The 20,523-nt window shown below is 36.7% G+C and overlaps 1 protein-coding gene across 2 annotated transcripts in view; it reads left to right on the forward strand.

The window, feature by feature from the left end:
* RAB11FIP2 (RAB11 family interacting protein 2) overlaps positions 1–20,523 on the forward strand; it is a 43,813-nt gene that overhangs the window by 15,679 nt on the left and 7,611 nt on the right. For both annotated transcript variants that reach the window (XM_003255011.4, XM_012505875.2), the window contains one exon: positions 17,877–17,922. In XM_003255011.4, coding sequence (XP_003255059.2) covers positions 17,877–17,922 — 46 coding nt within the window. The remainder of the gene's footprint in view (positions 1–17,876; positions 17,923–20,523) is intronic.

Genomic DNA, 20,523 nt, shown 5'->3' on the forward strand with positions numbered 1-20,523 from the left:
GTCATTGGCATCATAAACCTTAATATGCAAAGGATTTGTTTTAATAGCAATATTTACTTTTTGGCCATATTTGTCTAGTATTAAAGATAATTTGCCTGTTATTCATGGTAGGCTATAAATCTTTTGCACACTTGAAAATTTGTGCCTTCATTTATGAGACAGAAGACAAAAACTTTTGAGATGATTTTTAGACCCATTAATCCATTAGTGCCCAGAGATTTACAGAATGTATCCAATGAAACAATGACTATGAACACGAAATATGCAACGTGATTAGTTCCCTTAATACTAACTAGAACTTTTACATTTAACTCCCCAGACACTTCTTGAAACTTTTTTACCCTTTGTCATCCTAATACTCATTATAATAGCTCTCATTAATTGGTTCATCTCCCAGTGGGTTAATTTGCAGATACCAGCCATACCATCCTTGTGCTAACTCACTAATGCAAATTGATATTTATAGTCTTCAAAATTGAAAACAAAAAAAGCTCTGTAACAAAAAAGACAAACTTTGCTGTTTTTTTTTTTCTTGAGAGAGAGATTGAGATATAGCAAGATTCTGAGAGAGAAGAAAACAGGCCAAAAAAATTCACAAAAACTACTGTAGGCTAATAAACTGATGTGAAAATTTCTCAATTTACAGCACTTGACAGGTGCTAAAAGAAAAGCATCTTTAATTTTAATGTGTTGTTAGGACCTCTTTAGAGAGACTACAAGTTATTAACAAGGTCCTCTGAGACAGGAGATGGGTAATTAACAAGACCTATGGAGATATAGTTTAGGTAATTAACGAGCTCTTAGGCACTGGACACAGGATAACACATAGCGAGTCCAATAGTTAAAGAGAACAGGTTGTTATGATATGATCAAATATAAGATACAGCATGTAAGCCCTCTTGAGGTTTCTGATAGGAAAGTATTAAGATTGTATTCCAGTGACCCCAGTGCAATGACTTTTATAAATCAGTATGTAAGGTTTTTGGTTTAACTTTTAAAGTAGCATTTGAGAGAATTATTTTTAATTGTTGTTACATGTAGATTAATAATCTTTGCTAATTGCCATTAATGAACATGTATATTTTGAGAAAAATGCATTGGAAACACATCAGTTGTATGATTCTAAATTGTCTTAAACATTTATTTTCAGTTTATTTTTTACCTGTGGCTTATTGGCTAAAATTGCCTATTGCAAATTAACCTTGCTTTCCTTGTCTACTTTAAAACAGTCAGGATCTAGGCCAGTGAGGAGATGTGGCCCTGGCACCAGTTTGGTTTTTACATGTTATGCCCAGGTTCCTCGAGTCATGCCCCTATGCTACCTTCAAGTCTGAGATTTTATATTCCCAACTTCAAATATTTGGTCCAGTTATTTCCTGTGTAAATTTGAAATTGCTGAAGTATGAATCTTGAGTTTTGGCTCAGAAAATTCTCACATTCAGCAAACATTTATTAAGAACATGTTATACTCTAAAGGTTAAGAATATAAAGAAGGCCCTTGCGAGGCTCCTGATTCATTCTGTTACCTGCTGTCTCAGTGGTGCTACTCTAGCCCATCAGGATGATTTTTTTCTGAATTTCAGCTCTGAAAATCAAATGATATTTTCATTATTATTTTTGGAATATTTGCTGTATATAAGGAAATCATACTGTTGAGATATAAATCCTGCTCTTTGTGCTCGTAGAAAAAGGTGTGTAAATATTAGGTCTGAATTTCATATTAAGGGTTGGACATTGTATAGACACTGGGGAACCATGAAAATGTTTAAGTTGGTTTGTGATATGATTGAATTAATGTCTTCTATCATGAAGTAGCTGTTGAGGACAGAGGATGGGAAAGGGAAGAAGGACTTGAGACAGGGAAACTAGTTAGGAAGTTAATATAATTGTTTTAGTGAGAGTTGATGGAGGTCATTTGGCAGTGAGGAGGGAGAAGAAGGGAACATCTTTGAGAAATATTTACCCATTATGGGACTTACCCATTCTGCTTTTGGGTAGGGGGGCATTGGGGGGACTGGTAAGGGAGAAGAGACAATAAAAACTATTCCAATGAAATGTTTTCAGCTGGTGTCTTAAGTTTAATGAAATGTAGCATTTTAAAACCCATTTAATTTAGTACAACAATGTCAGGTCTATAGTCTTTGAATCAAACTTGGGATTGTAGTCTTGATAGAAAGGTTTGAATTTTTTCTTTTTGTTTTTTTAATGAGGTGCTATATTATTTTAGATTTTTTTTTTAGAGACTAGGAATTAGGTGTTTTGAATTGTTTGAGACTAGCAAGTTAGCATGAAAACAGTAGCAGCTTTTGAAAGTTTGTTTTTCAGCACTGAAACACTTTGGCTTCTTTGAACACAGGAGTGGAAATTTCAGTAACTAGTTGTGGATGTATGCATTTAAAGTGTTTCTTTCACCTTAGCATTGACATTACTAAATATATTTCTTTCTGGTGGTTTTGGCTTGACCAAAGCTTGTCTCTGTTGGACACTTTTTGTTAGTTTCTCACTAAGAGGATAACTTCTATTTCTTACATAATTAGCCCTCACTTCTGTGGAAACTACTTTTCCAGGCTTCTATGCTTAGAACATTTCCAGTTGGGCCACTATGATCACGTCGTCTGTGATTACTTATTTCCCATGACAATAATGCTTTAACTTTTGAAATACAGGTAGCGTTCCTGTAAATTTATGGTGGTACTGTTACCTTGTAGCTGAGGTGTTTTAAATAGCTGCTGGTGATACTAATTAACTATGAAGTGACTTTTCTTACCTGCATGTAACTGGTTTCTAAGACTGTTAGGATCCAGACATTTGACATTTGTCTCTTTGAACTTATATTTTAAGGATTAATTCTTGCTCTTTGACATGATATATTAAATATAATATATTTCTATGTAATACTTATAAATATTAAAATCTTATCTAATATATACCAAATAAAATGTCTTTATGTATTTTATATATTTAAGCTTAGAAATCTTGGCTAAAAGTACTGATACCACGTAAAAAGCAATTAGTTGAATCAGCTTGGCCTTCTTAGAGTATACCTTAATTCAAATTGCTATTAAGAAAAAAATGTTTCACAAATGTTGTGTGTAAAGCTCTGCTAGGGCTGGGGAGGTGTGAGGGATGACAGTCCTAGCCACACCAGCTATGGAGAGGGAGATGTAAGAAATAACCTGTAATCAAAGCAGAATAAGCTGTGTTAAACAGAAGTACATGGAGTTTACTGTGGAAAGGCAGACGAAAGGAGCAGTTCAGTCTACTGGAAATTGGGAAGTGCTTCTTCAATGGGGAGAACTTTGAGCTTGATCTTGACCATGGAACATCATTTTGTAATTTGGAGCATGAGTAGATAGAGAACTCTGTTTTAGTAAATGGCAATAAAGCTCTTTTTGAAAATTATTAGATAAGTTTTGAAGGGACAATTTATAAAAAGTGACTAAATACTATTATATCATTAGCTGTTTATTAACAGCTTAGTAATTTTACCATTTCTTTTCTAGTTGGAGTCATGGAGCTATATTCTATGTCATTCCCTGACTGGTAGGTTCCTGAGGAAGTATGTTTGCTACTTTAGGCTACCAAGGAGCCAATTAGTGAGTGCGCTGCAGCAGCAGTTCTGCATGAAGTATAATGAACTCTTTGTTACAGAGCCTGGTATGGGAATGGGGGTGTTCCAGTTAATCACATATTTTGTTTACTAGAAGTATACAATGCATTTGTTTCATAGAGACTTTTTATCTTCAAAGAAATTAAATGCTGCAGATAATTAAAAATGAAAATCACACTGAACATAATTTAATATTTGACTCAAAGTACATTTGATTCACTTCTTTCAGTGAAAGGTTTTACAGTATAACATGAAAACATTGAAATACTAATAATAGGATATTCTGAAGGGAGTATAGGATAAGTATTAAGAGTTCAGATTTAGGAGTCAGGTCTGCGTTTGAGTCTTTGTTAGCCGTGTGGCCTTACTTAACCTCTCTACACCTCTTTTTTCCAACTGTAAAATGGAGATAATAACCTTGGTGTAGGACAGATTAAATAATGTCTTATATAAAAAGTGCTGAGGGTAGCGTTTTACACACGGTCCATCCAGAAACAATAGTCCTTGCTGGGATCTTAATATACAGCATCTAGAGAATACTTAACAATTGCTTTAAATAAATTAGGTGGAATTTTTTTCCAAGTAATAATATCTTCTCAACTTAAAAAAAAAATAAAAGTAGAATTTAGAAGCCTCTGGTTTTCACCAACTGATAAAGGACATACATTTGGCAGGAAGTAATAAACTTGATAGTTTTTCTAGTATCTTTCAAGACGTATGTTCAGCAATAATCTTTGATGAGATAAAACTAAAACCACATTGAAATTAAGTAAAGGTGTTCTCTGTATTAAGTAGAAAATTTATAAGGCAAAGCTATTATGGTAAATATTGATATAAAGTCTTATGTTCAGAAATTCTTTCATAGTACTAATAAGGATATTGCAGGGTAGATATCTAAGCTGTGGCTTTCCATTAAGGCATGGTGACAATTTCATAAACTCAGATGGCTGAGCTCAAATTAGATTGTTAAAGAAGGCAGTTCAGACTATGATAGTAAGAAAGATAAAGGCTGCTTATTGAAAACTCCTCAGAACATTTCAGTCCCCTTTGGGAAAAGGGCACTTGCCTTAGGAAATTCACACAGGCACTAGTGTCTCTCTTCCAACCAAGATTCGGAGGTTGGCTCTTTTATTTCTATGTCAGAGCAGGTGCCCTCTTTGTTTTTCATCAGAAGTATGAGATTCTACTCTAGTAGTCTCTGAATTCAAGGTTCTTTAATATATCAGAAATAATATTCATTGTATTTTTAATGTTTTGTCATCCTGGTTTTAAAAAATAAATATTCTTCACTTAACAGAAAAAAATACATAACCAAAATTTGAATGTTAAATATTGTTAGACTGTCATCACGTCATTTTATGGAATAATATCTCTTGTACTTACAGAGATGGATAAGATCTAATAATGGCAATTCTTTGTGCCTCCCATCTTTAGACTACTGGACAGTGTATATTAGGGTGACATTCTAAGATTCAGATGTTTATTTTTGAATTTGATAAGGGATGGAAATTTTTGCTTTTCCTTGGTTATATGTATTATTGCTGTTCTTTCTCTGTGAGGGTTATGTTGATACTGTGATACAAAGGATGCACAAAGCAAAGTCTCTGTCTTTAAAAGTATAAGCAGGTAGATATAGAATGTGTAATTAATTGTCCTAGTTGTAAATAACTGTCCTGGGTGGTACAGTTGGTAAGTGCTGATAGAGATAAAAATTATAGATTAGATAGGTAAGGTTAGGCAGTCTAGGCATTACAGAAAAGGTAGAACTAAAAGTCTCGAAGGATAGATCTGTGAAGACAGAGAGGTAAAGATAAATGAGAAAAGGTAGAGAGGTAAAAATGAATGTGTGAAGTGGTTCTCAGGGACCTAGCCTGCCTAAAACTATTAAGGGTTAGAAGTAGTAGAGAAGATGTGACCTTATTAGTGTGAATTTAGCATACCAGAATGAAGAATTTGCATCTAATTCTATAGAATGTATGAAGAGTTTTCCATATATGACTGATGTGATGAAAATACTATTTTAGGAAAACTCAGAGAACAGTGCCATTGCTGTTATATATGTAATAATGCCGGAATCGGAAGAGGTGCACATGAACTCAGAAAAACTGCATTTCTAAGTGTGATTTTAGATTCCGAACAAAAACTTTTTGTAGTGAAACATTTTAATGATGTAACTTATAGAAGCAGGACAATAGTGAAATTATTGTGGCATAAGAAATTTGCAGATACTAATGTGTATTAGAGGTGCACTCTTTAAATCAGCGGGTACCGGTTTTAACTGTTCTTTGAATAGTTTTATTTTTTTCTTCATGCAGAAACATTTTTAAAAGCTGACTGAAAGTTGTATAGGATAATGTACAGTTTCTAATAAGATCATTGTTTTCATCTGTTGGGGGATGGCCCTGGAAATTGTGTTTTACACAAAACAATATATTCTTTTCTGGCAAAAATTTATAATTTAATAGCCCCACTGAAACAAACTCTTGACTGCCAAGAATGTATTAAGGCTGGGCTTCTCAGCCTGGGTTGCAGAGTAGTGAAAATCCCCCAGTCACGCCAGCAGTTGCTTCTAAGAAGCAAGTGTAGGAGCCTGTGGCTTGCATCACCCAACTGGGGGGCCCCTGGAAGTCTGGCTGCCTTGATGTCCCTCCTTGAAGGCTCTGCAGAGATGGCTAGGGCTAGGAAAGTGGGTGCTTGCTGGCCAGGGGCTTCATTGTAGGCTGTTCTTAAACACCTGAGGCCTTCCTGGTAACCAGAGGACACCGTGACTTCTCCAAAACATAGCTTTGTCATAGGCCCACACAGAGCCAGCTTGGGATGCTTTTGGCCAGGGTGTTGTGGGCCTTCTGTCTTTTTTCACCTGGTTCACAGGGACCAGGCATGCCTTGCTTTCACCCTCATGGAAGAGTCACATCTCTCTAGATTATCCTTACACTCTCTCCTTGCAGGAAAAGCTTGATCAAGACCACTGGGTCTGTCCTGATCACGTAGACAGGCAGAGCCTGTACTGGGTTTGGCCCTGCGGGTGCCTTGCTGTCATCACTCCTGCCCACTGTCTTGCTGCTAAAATGAACAGGACTTGATTACACACACACACACACACACACACACACACACACACACACTTGATTACACACACACACACACACACACGATGATGATGATTAATGGATACGTAGCAGGTAGCGGACAAGGGTCTACTCAGGGTAATAGCCAAACACAACACAGCTTCCCAAAGTGACAAATTTCCTAAGGATCTAGGGAGAAAATATTCATTTTATATCAAGAGACACATGATTATATTAGTAAAATGCAAAAATTTATCTGAGTTTTTAACTTGAGATGTCAAATTATATGCTTGTTGGATTTATTCTTATGTATTAGGGATATTAAAGAGAAAAAAAGAGTGAGAAGCTTAGTTTTAAAGGAATGGAGAACTTTTGGAATCCATAGGCTTTATGTTGAAATTTGTGGGTTGTTTGACTGTCTTTGAAATAATTATTTCTATTCTATTCTTTTTTTTTTTTTTTTTTTTTTAAGACAGAGTCTCACTCTGTTGCCCAGGCTGGAGTGCAGTGGCGTGATCTCAGCTCACTGCACCCTCCGTCTCCCAGGTTCAGGCAATCCTCCTGCCTCAGCCTCCCGAGTAGCTGGGATTATAGGCACATGCCACCATATCTGGCTAAGTTTTGTATTTTTTAGTAGAGACAGGGTTTCACCATGTTGACCAGGCTGGTCTCGAACTCCTGACCTCGAGTGATCCACCTGCCTCCTCCCAGAGTGCTGAAATCACAGGCATGAGCCACTATTTCTGTTATTTACCAGGAGAAATGTGTAAGTGAGATTTGATTGACTATTATAATAGTCAAACCAAGCCTTAATTTCATTGATGTCTTTTTTTTTTTATTATTATTATACTTTAGGTTTTAGGGTACATGTGCACAATGTGCAGGTTTGTTACATATGTATCCATGTGCCATGTTGATTTCCTGCACCCATTAACTTGTCATTTAGCATTAGGTATATCTCCTAATGCTGTCCCTCCCCCTTCCCCCCACCCCACAACAGTCCCCGGAGTGTGATGTTCCCCTTCCTGTGTCCATGAGTTCTCATTGTTCAATTCCCACCTATGAGTGAGAACATGTAGTGTTTGGTTTTTTGTCCTTGCGATAGTTTACTGAGAATGATGTTTTCCAGTTTCATCCATGTCCCTACAAAGGACACGAACTCATCATTTTTTATGGCTGCATAGTATTCCATGGTGTATATGTGCCACAAGGGATGTGAAGGACCTCTTCAAGGAGAACTACAAACCACTGCTCAATGAAATAAAAGAGGATACAAACAAATGGAAGAACATTCCATGCTCATGGGTTGGAAGAATCAATATCATGAAAATGGCCATACTGCCCAAGGTAATTTATAGATTCAATGCCATCCCCATCAAGCTACCAATGACTTTCTTCACAGAATTGGAAGAAACTACTTTAAAGTTCATATGGAACCAAAAAAGAGCCCGCATCGCTAAGTCAATCCTAAGCCAAAAGAACAAAGCTGGAGGCATCACGCTACCTGACTTCAAACTATACTACAAGGCTACAGTAACCAAAACAGCATGGTACTGGTACCACAACAGAGACATAGATCAATGGAACAGAACAGAGCCCTCAGAAATGATGCCGCATATCTACAACTATCTGATCTTTGACAAACCTGACAAAAACAAGAAATGGGGAAAGGATTCCCTATTTAATAAATGGTGCTGGGAAAACTGGCTAGCCATATGTAGAAAGCTGAAACTGGATCCCTTCCTTACACCTTATACAAAAATTAATTCAAGATGGATTAAAGACTTAAATGGTAGACCTAAAACCATTAAAATCCTACAAGAAAACCTAGGCAATACCATTCAGGACATAGGCGTGGGCAAGGACTTCATGTCTAAAACACCAAAAGCAATGGCAACAAAAGCCAAAATTGACACATGGGATCTAATTAAACTGAAGAGCTTCTGCACAGCAAAAGAAACTACCATCAGAATGAACAGGCAACCTACAGAATGGGAGAAAATTTTTGCAAGCTACTCATCTGACAAAGGGCTAATATCCAGAATCTACAATGAACTCAAACAAATTTACAAGAAAAAAACAAACAACCCCATCAAAAAGTGGGCAAAGGACATGAACAGACACTTCTCAAAAGAAGACATTTATGCAGCCAAAAAACACATGAAGAAATGCTCATCATCACTGGCCATCAGAGAAATGCAAATCAAAACCACAGTGAGATACCATCTCACACCAGTTAGAATGGCCATCATTAAAAAAGCAGGAAACAACAGGTGCTGGAGAGGATGTGGAGAAGTAGGAACACTTTTACACTATTGGTGGGACTGTAAACTAGTTCAACCATTGTGGAAGTCAGTGTGGCGATTCCTCAGGGATCTAGAACTAGAAATACCATTTGACCCAGCCATCCCATTACTGGGTGTATACCCAAAGGACTATAAATCATGCTGCTATAAAGACACATGCACACGTATGTTTATTGCGGCACTATTCACAATAGCAAAGAGTTGGAACCAACCCAAATGTCCAACAACGATAGACTGGATTAAGAAAATGTGGCTCATTGATGTCTTTAAATCCTCAAGTTCTAGGACTTTCACCCACAACATATTCATTATTATTCATTATGGAAAAGCAGCTAGGTCTGAATTTGCTGTCCATGATCTTTGGTGTCACTGACCACAATTTTTAATTGTCTTGCCTCTGAGAGCTCATAAAAGATACCCCATGAGAATATTAATAAGTAAATTACTGTTAATCCCCATAGACATTTATGTATTAGGTTCTATTTTGTCATCCAGGTTTTGATGTACATGTCTAGTCTCAGGAGACAGAATGTAGTCTTTTCATCTATAATATCATTAATTTGATTTGGTACTGAGTTTTTTGCTTTTTTCTAAAAAGAAAGAAAAAATATTGAGTTTCATCTTGCCTCTTAAGGCTTATTTGCATGTATAATAAACGTAATTGGAATGTGCTGAAGATTCCAATGAAATCTCTCTAGTGGAATCTCTTTGGGCACTTAACTTTTTTAGAGCTTTGGAAAGAGGATTTTTAAAGAACATTAAAAAAAAAAAACTTCAACATGTAACCTCTGTGGAATAAATGTTTTCAGGATTTACCAGAAAAATCTCTAATTAATCTGTATTGTGTCAAATACCTATCCTGGTAGACGTAGTTGGTATACTGGATAAACTGGCTAATTGAATTGATTCTGATTCAGTTTGAAAATGTGCTTTAATTCCTATTGACTTAAATATGAGAATAATTCTTCCTATCTTAAAAAGAACTGAAAAACACTCCACTAATGTATCATCAGGTATAGATATAAATAATCTTTCTTATTCAGGAAAATTATTTCTTCCACTCTTTGGGGACTTGGTATCTTGTTGGTGGAACTTATATTGCCCTACCATAGATGTACTCAGTCAACTCACTCCAGTTTTTACACATTTTTATTAAGTACTGGTTATTAATGTATTCAGCATACTTTTGTTAGGAATCTTTCATGCTGGCACTGTGTCAGATGCTAGGAATGAAAAGAGGAATGAGATATGGTTCCTTCCTTTAAGTGGCTTGCAGTAGAAAGGGAGGGGATCCAGGGGTAAGATAGATACACAGAAGCAAACTTTTATACCGTATGTTTGAAAAGCACTTTGTCAAACAAACCATTTTCATACTCATTTCTTTTAACCCTCTTTTAATTCTATGAAATAGATGGTAGCATTTCTGTTTCTTAAATATGAAATTTAGAGCAGTGAAGTAGATTGTTCCTTGGCTTTAGGGGATGGGCAATAATTCTGGAAAGGTAAATTCGATAAAATCCAGTGGACTTTGAAAGCCAGTCTAAGAAATTTTGTCATTATTCAGGAGGAGGTTGGAGGTCAAAAGTTTTTTGACAGATGAATAATGAGGTTAGACTTGAGCTTGAGAATGCCATATTCAGTATGCATAGGCTGGATTAGACAGGGATGGGCAGAGACTGTGAAGAGGCTGTTGCAGTAGTGTCAACAGAAGGCAGTTCGGTCTTATGGTCAGAAAGGTAGCAGTAAAAATGAGCAGGGAGTAAATGATGAGAGTTCTGTGGCAGAGGCTGAATGGTGAGAACATGGCAGTTTATTTGTGAGGCATGTAAGCTGAAGACTGGAGTGAAGGGTGTCTCTGAGGCTTCACCTTCAGTGCGCAGGAGATTGGTGGTATGAGAAGGAAGAAAACCAGACAGAACTGTTCTAAAAGACATGATTGGTCTTTCAGGGACAGGTAGGGTATTCAATTCAAGATTTTGATTAGACATTTGTAAGCATGATATTATAAAGGGTAAAGAAATTGGTGGTTGAAGAGATTTACTACTCCTCCATCCATATAGGGTTGGTAGTTGGTGGTGGGAGAATAGGAAATCTTCAAGGTAGAGCAGAAAAGGCCTGAAAACAACCTTAAGAAATATCCAGTGTTTCCCACCTAAGGGTGAAGAGGAAGATAACAAGGAAAAGGAGTGATTGGAAATATAGGACAAAAGTTAGGCTACCAGATAGCAAGAAGAGTGAGTCTCAAAAAGAAGGAGCAGCCATTTGGTATCACATGGAGCTGAGAGGTTAAAGAATGAGGTGATTTTAGTGAAAATAGTTTGTTGGTGGCCTTCGTCAAAGAAGCAATGAGTATTGGTGGTGGGAGTTGTGTTTCAGGTTAAAGAATATGAGTGAGTCAAGGTAACAAAGTCAGCAAGGACTGCTTGGTAGGGTTTAGAGATTGGCAAAATAAAAATGGTAGAATGTCCAAGAGATAACGGACTGTCAATGAGTCCCGGTGAGAGAGGTGAGTAAACACAGGTGGATTAGGAGACAACTGGGATGATAGTGGGAGTGCACCAGCAGGTCTCTAGGGGAGAGGGAGTGTCAGAGGTGAGATTGATCAGATGGGATTCTGATTGTATGAGATTTTATGGTATAAGATTCTATTGATTACTGTTCCTTTGGAAACATGTTCAGAGAAATTCAGTTTGTGAAAATGTGTTATAAATTGTAAGGCAAAATGTAAATATGAGGTGGTATTATTCAAATCCAAGTCACTTGAAGTAATTATACCATTTTAGATACTGCAGGAGCAATGAATCTTTAAAAATGCAATCCTAAGTGGAAAATAATTTTGAACACAAGTACTCTAGCTCTGTGAATTGGAAAAGCATATTGTTACACGAAGGCCAGGAGTTTGTGTGTGTGCGTATGTGTAGGCAGGGTGGGTGGGGGGAGGCTAGCAGTAAATTATCATTTACAAAGTAAGAAGAGGCTATGCATATTTTGAAAAAAAAAAAAGTTAAAATAAGTAGTTATGGAGCATAAGCCAGAAATTGAAGGGAAAAGGCAAGTACAGGTAATTCATGAGTAATTATTTTTCTTTGGTTCTTTCTTTCTTTCTTTTTAATAGAGAAATAGAACAAACCTTTGTCCTTAATTATTTTACATTATTAAGTGAATGGTTTATGGCATTTATTTTATATTCATGTATCAGTTAAGAACGTAATAGGAAACAAATGACACACTCAAAATGAATAACTGAGGAAAGTTTAGTGGAGAGGTGTCTGCAGGGTTAAGGACATCAAGAAGGAGTAGTACAGCACCAGGGACCAGCACTGTGTGCTTAGCTGCAGCTGTGGCTGTAGGTAGAGCTGCTACTGCAGCCCAGCAGGGAGGGAGGGGAGCAGTGGTGGGATGGGGCTGGGGGGAAGGGGAGTAAATACCCTGCCTCCAATGCTGTCAGTGCTCCAACCTCTTGGAGGTGCCTCCCAGTAGCAGAACATAATAAGCCAGTGGGCAAGCCCAGGTGATACACTCTCCAGAGGTCAGTGTCCTGGGGTGCAGGGAGGGTCAGAGTGGAGCAGGAGGGGCAAAAAGAAAATCAAGAGCACAGTTATTTCCAAACCTGTTCCATTTCAGCCATTATTCTGTCTCTTTTAGACTAAATCTAAGACTTTTCTGAATCATTTCTGATTGGAAGAAGCCTCATGAAATTGCCCTGGACTCACTGAAACCAGCCAACAGTGAGCTCACAGTAGAACTGACAGTTTAGAGCGGCTCTGTGGAAGAAGTAGAGTTTATGACTAAAGAGTTTGGACTGTGGAGTGGGGCTGCCTCTCTTGCATCCTAACTCGGCCACTTACTAACTGTTACCTTGGATAAGCGCCTTACCACCTCTGTGCCCATTTCCTCATCTGTAAATGAAGATAAATAGAGCACTCAGGTCATAGGATTGTTACAAGGATTAAGTGAGTTAACATGTAAAGTGCTGAGAAAGTTACCATGGTTAAAGTCCAATAAATACAGTTGCTTTTAGGATGTTATTCTATGCTTCATTATTGATGAAATACATGGGGTGTTTCTCTTTTCCTCCTTTTAGACTCACTGAAGATTTTTGTTACATTATATTATATCACAGTTCTCAGTATATACCTTTGTCATGAAAGTGAAGCCCCAAGTCTTTCTCTCTCTCTTTTTCTTTTTTTCTTTTTTTTTTTTTTTGAGGCAGAGTCTCGCTCCGTCCCCCAGGCTGGAGTGCAGTGGCGCGACCTCAGCTCACTGCAAGCTCTGCCTCCCGGGTTCACGCCATTCTCTTGCCTCAGCCTCCCGAGTAGCTGGGACTACAGGCACCCGCCACCACTCCTGGCTCATTTTTTTTGTATTTTTAGTAGAGACAGGGTTTCACCGTGTTAGCCAGGATGGTCTCGATCTCCTGACCTCGTGATCCACCCGTCGCGGCCTCCCAAAGTGCTGTGATTACAGGCATGAGCCACCGTGCCCAGCCGTGAAGCCCCAAGTCTCTAGAGCCCACTCGGTTAAGATCAGTAGGACACACTCCTTTGAAAATAGTTAATGTCAGTTATTCTGTGATAGTTTGAAGTTATACTTATTTCCCATACACAATAAGGAGTTGACTGGCGTTTGAGAAAGTTGCTCCTGTCCTGCCCCTTCCCTCTTCCTCCTCTTCCCTCCTCCCAGCCAGGTGGCACACCTCCTGGATTTCACATTTAATTTGAATTCACTTCTTAAATACAAAATGAGTCAAGGTGTAGGCCAAAATGGACTTTGCTTTATAATTCCAGCAGTAATGGGGTTTGGAAAGAGATATTATGGAAGGTGTAATAATACTCTAAAATACTTAAAAATACTTATTTTTAAGTGCCCTCCAAAGAGCTTGTTGTTATGTGACTTCTCATTGAACGATTTAAAATCCTAGAACCAGGAATTTAGTTTGCATTGTCTTATAAAAGCACTGTTAACCAGTTTTAATAGATCTTTGTTCTTATGTAGGGTTTTTTTTTTAATCTTTGCAAGCACTGTACACTTTTTACTCTGAACAGTTTCTCCTCCTTAGGTATTCTTGTTCCAAAAGAATATATATGTTTAAGAAAGAGAAACAAAAAAAAAAAACAAAAAAACCCACTTTGATCACTGCCAAATGCCATAGTGATTACTGTGATGATCAGTTTTTTTGCTCTAATGATTGAGTTATTTTCTGGCCGATACATGGAAGATTAGTCCATAGCACAAATTAAAGGACAGTTTCAAGACCTCACTGATTTACTTCTTATCTCTTTACTTATTTATTTTAACTTTGAGGTAAATTAACAAGTGATATTGTAGAAGAGATACTAGTGATTCCTAGAAATATTTGAAAACATTTCAAATCTTAGAATTAGAGTTTATTGGGGAAAATTCTTTAATATTTGGAAATATCACAAAGTAAAACTATTGATGCTTTTGCGTAAAAACTTCAGAATGTTAAAGTAAGTCATTTATTTAAAATAACTTTTAAAATACTAATTTAAAATGTTTAAATTCTGTAGTTTCATTTTACATAGACTCCTTTTTAAATGTGAGTGTGTCTAGGTTTATTTTGCACCTGATTAAAAATACCATTTTCCTTAACCTGTCAGCAGCTCGGCTGAGCAGTCAGACCGGATTATTCGATATCTTGTCTGACATGAGGACGGCAGTCCAAAGAGAAAGATATCACAAATTGGTGCCACACTTCAATAAATAGAGACATTTTATTTTTCACCAAGCTAATTCAATCCAGTTCAGTTAACTCTTTTTTCCCCCTTAAGGACAGATCAAAAAAGGCAGCCATGAATGACTGAGTTCGTCAAGTGTTTGACACATCAGTGTGTGAATATAAAGCAGACCACAAGGGAGGGTTTCTGCCTTTAGACTTCAGACAATACCCAGTACAAGAGCCTCTCACTCAGATCTGCACTGTGGGGAGCTGGAGAGAGTGGCTCAGATCACTCAGGTAGAATGGGAAGTAGCTGGGCTTGCCGCACTGCAAACCCTTCCCCTTAGAGTTGCGACGTTTTCAGCATTCTTAGGAATTCTCAGGCATTTTTGAGCAGCCATTGAGTTGCATTTTAGTTTTATAAGCTGTGGTTGGCTACTACATATTGTTAGTTTTGTGATTTTGATAAAATCTTTGTCCTAAATGTTGTTCCTTGAAAACCCCTATTGCAATAAATATAATACCGATATTTCTGTTTCTTAGTTCAGTGATTTCTTCCTGAGACATATACTGAAATTTATATAGTCGTAATACTGTTCAATCTCAAGGATACAATGGGATGGATTATGCCACCAAATATAAAATGTTTAAATATTTACAAGAAAAGATTAGTATTGTCCAAAGCTTACCTCCTGCTCTACGGATTGGGCCTGAGGAACACATCATCAGAACCTTTATGGGTTCCTGCCGACCCTGCTGCCTCGCTGCCAGTCTCCTCCGTGTCCTGCAGCGACACTACTGTCTGACAGCCCCAGGCCACGCCATATGTTTGCAGAGCCCTCCTTGTCTAGCCTGCCAAACATATCCTTCATGTCATTTTAAATCCTGCTTTTTCCATGAATTAGGCATTCCTTGACTAATTGCTGTGATAGAACATTTCATTTCTCTATGAGGTCTAAAAATTTAATTATCCAGAGTGCTCTCCCCCACCTCCCACAAGTACATCTCTACCCTGTGCCTTCTCGAAATGCAATATTGTTATTCTCTGATTCATCTATGTGGCCTATATGTTCAGGGCTTCTGCAGTGCAGCCAGTGCTCACTAAGTAAATCTATATACAGGGAATGGGGCTAGGGCTGTGTATCATAGGAGGACGGAGTCTAGAGCCAGACAGCTCCACCAGCTACTAACAGAATGACCACACGCAAGTTACCTAACCCCCTGTGGCTTGTTTCCTTACCTTTAAAATGAAGATGTGGAAGATATTGGACCGTAAGACTACCGTAAGGATCATGAAGATTAAATGAGTTAATTTTGGTAAAGTGCTTAGAACAGTGTCTGGCACACATTAAGTGCTGTGTAAAAGTTTATGAAATAATTATTTATGAAATAAAATAATGTTCTATCTGGTAGTCACAGTGCTAAGTGTTTTCCATGTAGTTAACTCATTGAATCTTCACAGGAGTCTTATGTGGTAGATACTGTTGCCATCTCCATTTTACAGATGAGGGAACCAAGACACAAAGTTAAGTAACTTGCTCAAGGTCACAGGGCAGAAACAGGATTTGAATTCACACCACCTGGCTCCAGCCACTTTGCTTGCAAGCACCTGGTATGCTGTTGGGCCTGAGTGTAAATCATTTTGTTTTTTAGAATATCCCAGTCAGATGGGAGATGTAGCAGAATGTGTTTCTTGACCTATTAGAAAACATGCTGTGAGATAATGGGGTAGGAGAGATTAATCCCACTGGACCCCCTGTTGGCTACCTTGGATTGAAAATCAGAGAGGATGGAAACCACATGTGTTAGCAGCTGCTACCACGGCGCTCTAGGCTAAGGTGGACTATATGAGAATGCTTTTTGGATTTAGTTTTTGTCTTTTAAGCCACTCCTTTGTGGGCTCTTGATGCTTTGCTGGTATAGTGACTTGAGTCCAGGACCATGCAGAGTACCATGAAGATGTTAGGAAAATGTGCCAGCCACACAGGCCTTTAACTGGTGCTTTGTAGGTTTTTAAAACATGTTTCACCCTCTCTACATGCAACCCAGCTCTGCTGAAATACTAAATTTATCCTCAGGAGTTCTAGTTAGAAAAGGTAAGCAATCACTTCTGGAAGCTAGTACTTCAAATCTTAGTCATAGCCAGTGAAATCTTGGTTACATGGGAAACTCTCTGGAGGTGGTTGTACATGTGTGCCCTGTACATCTTAGAACATAGGATTTGTACGCATAATTACAGATACGTTACCAACATTATATCCAGTGTCCAGACTTTTTGTCACACAATCAAAAGTTTTAAAAGTAAATTTCTTAAATCTTCAAAGGATTCCAGTTATTTTACTGGCAAGGGACAGATAATGAAAACATACATATTTTACAGTTGTTGTTTTGTGTATGGAATAAAAAGGTTCCTAGGACACTAATGCTTTGTGAAAGTTTTAAAGGCTAATACCTTTAAGTGCTGGGTAAAAATTAAACTTGAATAGCACTGATGAAATATTTACTCATCAGATGGCTTTGAAGTTTAGCGTCTTTTGGTTGCAGTCCCATCTAATGGACATGTTTCAAAGAAGAAAATAGTTATAGCATTCAGCTGTGATGTTTTCTTCTCTGCATGGAAGAAATCTGTGTTGTTTTGATTCGTTTCAGTATTTAAATTTTCAAGACTAGCTACTTAGAAATCACATTAACGAGAGAAATGTTTCCCACAATTCTGAATTTATTCTTATTGATAGGGTAGTGTTTGAAAGCTGAGTTTTCTAACACTTATGGCATTTTTAAACAGATTGCTTTAACTCTTTTATTCTATAATCTTTCCAACCTAAATTTACTTAATTCTCCATAGTTTTGTATCAGAGGGCCTAAGGTGAGTGACTTTGTGTAAATATAATGGAAAATCTCTCACACAAATTAGTTTTACAAAATATCTTGCTGGATAAAAGTGCTATGTTTAAAGATGTTTAGAAACTTCCTATTTCATTCTTCAGTTCTGATAACTAAAAAGTTTTCCTTCAAAGTTTGAAATTGTAATGATGCTTTAAGAATGTTGGGGAAATACTGGATTTTTTCCTACTTCTTGGATTAAATTTCACTCATCTGAATAATGTAGGGCTTTAGAAATTTGTATTACAATGTTGGTTAAAATTTTTCTATTTTTGTGTTTCCTCCCATATGAGTTATGACACTTTTAACATTTGTTTGTGTTTTATTAGTTTTCGTATGAGTCCAACAAGCAATGAAGACCTCAGGAAAATCCCGGTAAGTTGCTGAAGGGGTTAGAGGGTTGTCAAAGAACAAGCCGGTCTTTTTCTCTGGCACACATTTCTAAAAATGCCTTTGTCTTCTTGCCTTCTGCCTCACTTACCTAAGAATTGTAGCTTAGCATAGTAATTTTAGGAGAAAGAAAGTAAAATATAATCTTTGCCTTTAATATACAACAGGGTGTGACTCGTATGATCTATGAAAGTTCAAGCAAAATTGGTTGTAATTGAAGCCAATTTAGAATATACATATTTTCTTTACAGACTGTTTTGAAATTAATATGCAAGCGGTATGTCAGGGTCAAATTTGTGGTTATGAAATAAGAGCATGTAGAAAAGACTTTGTTGTTGTTGGGACAAGGATTGAAGAAAGAATAAAGCTGCTTGTTAACATTCAACAATAGAAAAGCATCCTGGCAGGAGAGCCAGATAACCAGGAAAGTATTTGAAAGAACAAATACTTTAGGACACTTATCTTTCTCGTCAGAACAAAACCAAATATGTTAACAGGATTGGTAGCGACCACCTAAATCAACTCACGTATTTTGCAAGGATTATTCAGATAATCTGAACTTTATTGTAGCATGTGAAGTCCAGTATTTAATCTCTGTTCAGAGTTCCATTGCATCTGCAATCAATTCTAACTATATTAAACGTAGAGAATAAATTACTTTGCCAAAATATGGGCAAATGTTCTTGGTAGAAAACTAAATTCTCACTGAATAACAGAAATAGAGCCTTTATTCCAAGGGACTGGTGGTTGCTGTTTCAACCATCTGTCCTTGATGTGTGTGATCCAGATGTATAGTAAGAATTTTTTTAGGCAATCCCTTGTCACATATCACTATTTTTTAGGATGTGACATGGCTAGAATAAGCTAAGGTGAGTTTAGGGTTTATTTTCTAAACCATTCTAAATGCAGTTGTTTATCTTTAAAATTGTGGAAACTGTTACAGAAGCACAGGACTTTGTACTGTGTTTTGCTGTTTTATTTAAATGATTCCTAAGTTTTGATGTTTTATAAATTCTCAAGTCTTTATAATATGGCAGTCTAGCGAGAAATGTGAGAAAATATGAAGTCAGCCTTTGATCAGATAGTAAAATGAATTCTATCAGGCGGTTACTTAATCTCAAACAAAATGCAACATCAAAAAAATCGATTTAATGTGTAGCTATTGTTTATTAAGTAACCTTAATTACAATTTCGATTGCTTGTAAATGTACTTTTCCAAATCTTGTAATTTATTGCTATAAAAGCATCCTTAGAATTCTTTAAAGAAATAAAATGTGAAAATTGTTTTCGTTAAAGGATTTAAAGGTGATAAAAGAATCCTTGATGTGTGATTATTTTTCTCTGGAATACTAACTATTCTAAATGACAGTTAAAGGATTACTAGGTGTTGTTAATTTACTGCAAGATACAATTAAGAGGAGGAAGCGCATCTTCGTACTGATCATGGTTGAAGAAAAGCATTCGAACAATTTTTATGTTGAAGATTATAAGATGTTTGAAGTAATTTACATTAAGTTCTCCAATAATAGCCATCCACCAAGTTATTTTTTCTCCCTCTGGACATAGTATTTTGTAATTAAGTTTGTATGTCTTATATGCTAGTGCCAACACCTGTCTGTGAAAGCACAGTGTTTAAACAGGAGCAGTAGCCAGTTGAAAGGGCAGTGTGAGCTCTTTAAGGCCTAATTAAGAACTGAAAGGGAGATGAAGGGAGTAGGACAAAAGATGTGAAAGTAGCTGAGATGATATTCCCAGAGCAAAGTTCCTCATTAGAACAATAATGAGATGATCAGAGAATGCCAAGCCTTCATTTTTTTTTTTTCTCTCTCTCCTCTAGTTGCCTTGGATGTCAGTTAGTACCCCACCAATATTTGGTTTCCAGGACAACCTTTCTTTAAATCTTCAGTTATTTTGAGTCCTGATAATTTGCTTTTGTTTAAATTTAAATATTGTAAAAAATGTACATTTCCTAGTTTAAAAGGCTAGACTATGTAAAGCAAAAATAGATCACTAGCAGTTCTGAAAATCTTATGCAAAACTGTTATTTAAAATTCTGGGTTAGAAAACTTCATGTAGTAATTCTAATATTCTCTTACCAGTCCACATCTTCTATGTCTGCATATGGACATTTTTAACAGAGGTGGGGTAGAAATGAGAAAGGGTTGGTTGTAAAAGGGGAAGAGAGAAGAAAAATTTACATTAAATTTCAAAATAAGAAAACATCTTAAAAACATAAATGCTGTCTGTATGGAGTACTGTAAGAAAAAATATTGAGCACTTTGGAGTAACCATTGTAAGTTGCATTTGATCTTTGCCAGTTTAGAGAGTTTTGAATTTTGCAAGTTTTTGCAAGAATAACAATCTTTTGAAAAAATAATTTTTATATTTACCTGAGAGTTTTCCTCTTTAAAAAAATAATTTTTGTAATGGGCATATGTTTTAATTTTCTAATGTTTATATTACTTAATCATTATTTTATTTGGAGTTATATCAACAAACAGAAATATTTATATATGTGGAGTATATCAATTTAAGAATCTTATGCCTAAAATTAGAAGGTTTACATTGTTTTCAAATATAGGATAA

Source organism: Nomascus leucogenys, chromosome 3 (assembly GCF_006542625.1).
Source record: "Nomascus leucogenys isolate Asia chromosome 3, Asia_NLE_v1, whole genome shotgun sequence".
Lineage (NCBI taxonomy): Eukaryota > Metazoa > Chordata > Mammalia > Primates > Hylobatidae > Nomascus > Nomascus leucogenys.